The following is a 6,381-nucleotide window of genomic DNA, read 5'->3' as shown; positions in this document are numbered from 1 at the left end:
GGGAGTCCAGAACTAGAGGGCATAAGTTTAGGGTGAGAGGGGAAAGATATAAAAGAGACCTAAGGGGCAACGTTTTCACGCAGAGGGTGGTATGTGCATGGAATGAGCTGCCAGAGGAAGTGGTGGAGGCTAGTACAATTGCAACATTTAAGAGGCATTTGGATGGGAATAGGAAGGGTTTGGAGGGAGATGGGCCAGGTGCTGGCAGATGGGACTAGATTGGGTTGGGATATCTGGTCGGCATGGACGGGTTGGACCGAAGGGTCTGTTTCCATGCTGTACATCTCTATGACTCGTTGACTCTAAATGATTACAAGGATTTATATGACAGGGGTTAAGGGTGCTGATTCATTGGCAGGTTGATTCTAATTGGCAGAAGTGTTACCATGGGGAAAGCAATGGAGATTTCTACTTTCTGCAATCTACAGAGCAATTCAAACAAAAAAGCAAGGGACTGGAACATATTCCTTTTGTTTGCAGGAATGAATCCCTGTTCTCTAGCAAGGGTAAATTGTGAGTTTGGCTGATTATTTGAGATTGATTATTCGGGTATTGATCGGAGCTCAGGATTATTCAGTAAATGCTGTCCAGTCACTGAAGCACTAGTTCCCTGTTGCTTTCCTATACTTGTGCAGTTAGAGTCATGGAGATGAACAGTAACTCGACCATGCCAACCAGATATGCTAGCCTAATCTAGTGCCATTTGCCAGCACTTGGTCCATATTCCTTCCTATTCATATACCCATCTAGATGCCTTTTAATTGTTCTAACTGTACTAGCCTCCACCAGTTCCTCTGGCAGCTCCTTCCATACACACACCACCCTCTGCGTGAAAAAGTAGCCCAGCCTCTGTGTGCCTTGCTGATGCCCATTGGTATTTTCACAGACCGGTGCTCACCGCCAGAGGCTCCATCCCGACCAGAGGCTGCGGCTGTGTCTAACTCGGAGGTGGCATTGTCATGGAAACCCGGGCCAGGGGCAGGAAGCTCGTCACTGCAGTACTACACGGTGGAGTATATCCGGTGAGTGCTGGAACACAAGCTGTAGGGTGATTGAGGAGAAGAATGGTCCAACCAGCTAGTCCTTTGGACTGAGGAGACTGAGGAACAAGAGGAGGCCACTCAGCCCCTCTGGTGTGTTCCTCCTTTCAGTGAGATTGCAGCAGATCGGTATCTTCACTCCACCCACTTGTCTTGCTTCTGTAATTCCATTTCTTTATAACAGCGCTTTTGAGGGAGATCTAGATTTCCGTCTCTCTTTGTGTGAAGAAATGCTTCTTAATTTGCTCTAGGGTGCACAGTTCTCATTTTAAGCAGGTTCCTTCAGCTCTGCGTTGGTTAACAAACAAAGCAACCTTCATCTCCCAGGAATGTGTCAGCTACAGCTCATTATCTGACTCTGAAAGTTATAAATTGGTGACTGGAATGAAACAGCACGCTCACAGATGACAGTTTATTCAGGCACTGACTGACTGCAATTGAATCTGCCCTGATGAGGGGAGCTTTGCATTGAAAGAGGCTATTGGGGGCTCCTGGCTGAATAACTCAATTACCAGGCTCCAGGCATCCGACACAAACTGACCCTGCCCTTTGGTCAGACCATAGCCTGCAGCCAGACACGGCTCACTGGTCCCCTTTCACCTCCCCAACCCCTCACTTCTCACAACTTCCTGCACATCCCCTCCAACAGGGAAAATCCCTCACAAGCCAAAGGAAGTGTTTTATTTTTAAAAAGGTCGATGCAACATGCAGGAAATCCCAGCATTGTTTTCCAAGTCCTGTCAGATCCTGAGCCAGTGTTTTTTTTTCCCCTTATTCACTCATGGGATGTGGGTGTCACTAGCTGGGCCAGAAGTTATTCTCTTTCTCGAATTGGCCCTTGAGAAGGTGGGGGTGAGCTGCCTTCTTGAACCGCTGCACACCATATTGTGTAGGTCGACCCACAATGTCCTTAGGGAGGGATTTCCAGGATTTTGACTCAGCAACATTGAAGGAATGGTAATATATTTCCAAGTCAGGATGGTGAGTGGCTTGGAGGGGAACGTGCAGTGGGGTGATGTTCCCATGTAAATGTTGCTCTTGTCCTTCTGGATGGATGTGGTCGTGGGTTTGGAAGATGCTGTCTAAGGATCTTTGGTGAATTGCTGCAGCGTATCTTGTAGATAGTACACTCCGCTGCCACTGAGTATCGTTAGTGGAGGTAGTGGATGTTTGTGGATGTGGTGCCAAACAAGTGGGATGCTTCTTTACTGGATTAACCTGCCTTAGGATCCTCAGCCTCCAAAAACAGTTAAATTCCAGATTCCTGGTAGCCCGTCATTGTTGATGGCCTTTCATAGAGTCCTTGTAAGAATCAAGGCTGAGGCCTGAGCTCCAGAGTCCTAAGGGTGAGCACATACAGGGACCAGGAGTCAGTAAGGTTGGCTGATGCTGGACATCTACAAACGGACCCCATTATATTTCCCTCCCCACCCCTTTCCGCCTTCAGCAAAGACCGTTCCCTCCACGACAACCTTGTCAGATCCACGCCCCCTAACAACACACCCTCCCGTCCTGGCACCTTCCCCTGCCACCTCAGGAATTGCAAAACCTGTGCCCACACCTCCCCCCTCACCTCTGTCCAAGGCCCCAAAGGAGCCTTCCACATCCATCAACGTTTTACCTGTACATTCACCAATATCATTTATTGTGTCCGTTGCTCCCTATGCTGTCTCCTCTACATTGGGAAGATTGGATGCCTTCTGGCAGAGCGCTTTGGAGAACATCTCTAGGACACCTGCACCAATCAACCCCACTGCCCTGTGGCCCAACATTTCAACTTCCCCTCCTACTCTGCCGAGGACATGCAGGTCTTGGGCCTCCTCCACCACTGCTCCCTCACCAACCAACGCCTGGAGGAAGAACGCCTCATCTTCCGCCTCGGGACCCTTCAACCCTAGGGCATCAATGTGGACTTCACCAATTTCCTCATTTCCCCTCACCCCACCTTACCCCATCTCCAACCTTCCAGCTCAGCATCGCCCTCATGACCTGTCCCACCTGTCAATCTTTTTTCCCACCCTCCTCTCTGACATATCACCTTTAATCCCACCTCCATCCACCTATTGCACTTTCAGCTACCTTCTCTCCAGCCCCACCCCCTCTCCCATTTATCTCTCCACCCCCGAGGCTCCCAGCCTCATTCCTGATGAAGGGCTCCAGTCTGAAACGTCGATTTTCCTGCTCCTCGGATGCTCCTGACCTGCTGTGCCTTTCCAGCAACACAGATACAGGGACCAGCACAGGCCAGTGGGACCCCAATCCACAGTCCCCACATCCGGCAGATTCAACAGGAATGTCCACGGCCTCCTGGACTAGGTTGGTGGAGGCAGGGGGAAATGCAGCCAGGTTTCACCCCGTCCACTGGCACCTGGGGGACATTGGTTAAGGTTGAGGGTGATCTCTGCTGTGAAGTTGTCCATTGTTGAATTTCTGGGGCAGGCCATGCCAATAGCAGGGTCTGCTCTCTACAAGTCAGCGGGGATCACTGGGCTCACAATAAATTGACAGTTTATGAGATTCGCAATGGAGAAATCAGTCACTGGCTAGGTGGTGATGATGAGGGGAGTGGTAGTGGATCTATTGAATTAATGATCAGACAGTGGGGACTGGAAGGAAGGAACTGAGGATGACATTCCCTCAATACTGACATTGATTTTTGTTATTTCATGGGATGTGGATGTCACTAGCAAAGTCTGTGTTTCTTGCCCTTCCACAGAGGGCAGTTAAGACTCTACTACATTGTTTGGGTCTGGAGTCACATGTGGGCAAGTCCAGATAAGGATGGCAGATTTTCTTCCCTAAACGACGGTAGTGGGATCTTACAACAGTCAATGATAGTTTCATGGCAACTTTAATTTTAGATATATTAATTTTTTTTAATAAATCTAGTTTAAATCTGAGTTTAAATCATGGGTTCAAATCCCAACTAGGGAACCAAGACCGTTAGCCTGGGCCCCTGGATTATGAGGCCAGTGCAATTATATTTGCCTCAATGAGACAGTGTCACTCTCGCCCTCGAAGCTGTTCACTAAGGTGGGGGTATAGGTTGGAAGGTGAGAGAAGGGAGGGTAGGAGGAGGAGAGGAAGAGAGCAGGAGGTGTGTTACCACATCTCTCTGTCAGTGCCGAGTTGAGCAGCAGTGAAATGCCAAAGGAAGGTTTGAAGATGGTGTGATGGTGGTGGGGCGGTGGCTGGGTGGTAAGGGGAAGGTTAGGTCAAATATGGAAGAATGCCCCTCACCTCTGTGACTACATGGGGAGAGATAATCTCCCATTACCCCTTACCCAGGGATAGTCTTCACATTTATTACACGCATAAGGGAAACGCTGAGTTCAGAAACATGTCGTAATCCACACAATGTCATCTCGCATACCACAACCCTTCTCCCACAGTCCTCTTTCTCACGGTTTTCTCCCCTTTATCCTATCCCTTTCAGCTCCTCATACTGAACTAACCTCTCATTTTCCTCAGTCTCACCACAAGACAGAGACTAACACAAATAGAGAGCCAGCTGTGGTGTGTCTAGATGAGTTATCCCAAATCCCAGGCTAATTCCTGGACATGGGTCTGAGTCCCACCATGGTGGAAATTCTAATTCAGTGAAATTTGGAAGTTTTTCTTTGAAAAAGCTACCTTCAAGCTTTGGCATCCATTGCCAATTGGCACATAAACCCATCTTGTTAACTTCAGGGAAGGAAATCTGCTATCCCACGCATGACTCCAGTCCCACAGAAAATATGTTCAATTTTCAACCGCCCTCCAAAATGACCTAGACAACCAGTCAGTTCAACAAGGGCAGTGAGTGCCAGGATTGTCACTTCCTGTGACAGAATAAAGAACAAAAGATGTACGAATTTGCTGGGCTGACCCTCCATGTGGGCCATCGCCAACCTACCTCACCCCTGGCCTCTTCTGACTGGCAGAGTTTGTGGCAGAAACACTGACTCAAATATATTCCACGACTTTGACCTTCTGCTGATCATGATGCAACCTCCAGCTCACCACTTAATATTGGTAGCTAAAGGACCTTTCTGTCAAGGTTCATCCTGAGCAGCTAGCTCCGTGACACAGGACTCTGTGCTGCTGGGACACACTCTGAGACAAACATTGACTGTGCTTGGAGGTGAAAGACACTCTCTGGTTTGCCCAAAACATGCTGGTGTTCCAGATAAAGAATTTACCTTGACTGAGTGTTGTAGACTGGCACATTCCAAGGTCGAGTACGACATGCTGAGGGCCGCACTAAAGCTTGGGGTAACTGCCAAGGTGCAAGGGGGAAAGATAACCATCTGCACCCTTTTTCACAAAGTCCAATCAGGTCCATTCTGTTATCACACCCTATCTCCTTGCTTCTAAATGTATGTAGGTAGTGTCCTTCATGAGTAGGAAATGCCATTGGTTTCACAAACTGCAAAGAGGTGTTTTGAGGAGTTACAGGAATGGAAAGGGTTGTTCCCAATTTGTTGGTGTCATAACTCCCTGTAACCCACAGAAAAGTCTCCCAGTCTTATCTCCAGAGTATGGATCAGTGGTGCTGGAAGAGCACAGCAATTCAGGCAGCATCCGAAGACAGGCAAAATCGACGTTTCGGGCAAAAGCCCTTCATCAGGAATAAAGGCAGAGAGCCTGAAGCGTGGAGAGATAAGCTAGAGGAGAGTGGGGGTGGGGAGAGAGTGGCATAGAGTACAATAGGTCAGTGGGGAAGGAGATGAAGGTGATAGGTCAGGGAGGAGAGGGGGGAGTGGATAGGTGGAAAAGGAGCTGGGCAGGTCGGACAAGTCCGGACAGGTCAAGGGGACAGTGCGGAGCTGCAAGTTTGAAACTAGGATGAGGTGGGGGAAGGGGAAATGAGGAAACTGTTAAAATCCACATTGATGCCCTGGGGTTGAAGTGTTCCGAGGCGGAAGATGAGGCGTCCTTCCTCCAGGCGCCTGGTGGTGGGGGAGCGGCGGTGGAGGAGGCCCAGCACCTCCATATCCTCGGCAGAGTGGGAGGGGGAGTTGAAATGTTGAGCCACAGGGCGGTTTGGTTGATTGGTGCGGGTGTCTCGGAGATGTTCCCTAAAGCGCTCTGCTAGGAGGCGCCCAGTCCCCCCAATGTAGAGGAGACCGCATCGGGAGCAACGGATACAATAAATGATATTAGTGAATTTGCAGGTAAAACTTTGATGGATGTGGAAGGCTCCTTTAGGGCCTTAGATGGAGGTGAGGGAGGTGGTGTGGGCACAGGTTTTACAGTTCCTGCGGGGGCAGGGAAAAGTGCCAGGATGGGAGGGTGGGTCGTAAGGGGGCGTGGACCTGACCAGGTAGTCACGGAGGGAACGGTCTTTGCGGAAAGCGGA

General features: G+C 49.5%; 1 protein-coding gene across 4 annotated transcripts in view; it reads left to right on the top strand.

Annotated features, from left to right (window-relative positions):
• LOC122556501 (pikachurin) overlaps window positions 1-6,381 on the top strand; it is a 110,477-nt gene that overhangs the window by 14,245 nt on the left and 89,851 nt on the right. For all 4 annotated transcript variants that reach the window (XM_043703235.1, XM_043703216.1, XM_043703225.1 and 1 more), the window contains exon 6: window positions 887-1,022. In XM_043703235.1, coding sequence (XP_043559170.1) covers window positions 887-1,022 — 136 coding nt within the window. The remainder of the gene's footprint in view (window positions 1-886; window positions 1,023-6,381) is intronic.

The sequence above is a fragment of the Chiloscyllium plagiosum genome, chromosome 2, assembly GCF_004010195.1.
Source record: "Chiloscyllium plagiosum isolate BGI_BamShark_2017 chromosome 2, ASM401019v2, whole genome shotgun sequence".
NCBI classification, from domain to species: domain Eukaryota; kingdom Metazoa; phylum Chordata; class Chondrichthyes; order Orectolobiformes; family Hemiscylliidae; genus Chiloscyllium; species Chiloscyllium plagiosum.
The sequence above is the reverse complement of the archived record's forward strand: the minus strand, read 5'-3'. Positions and strand labels throughout refer to the sequence as shown.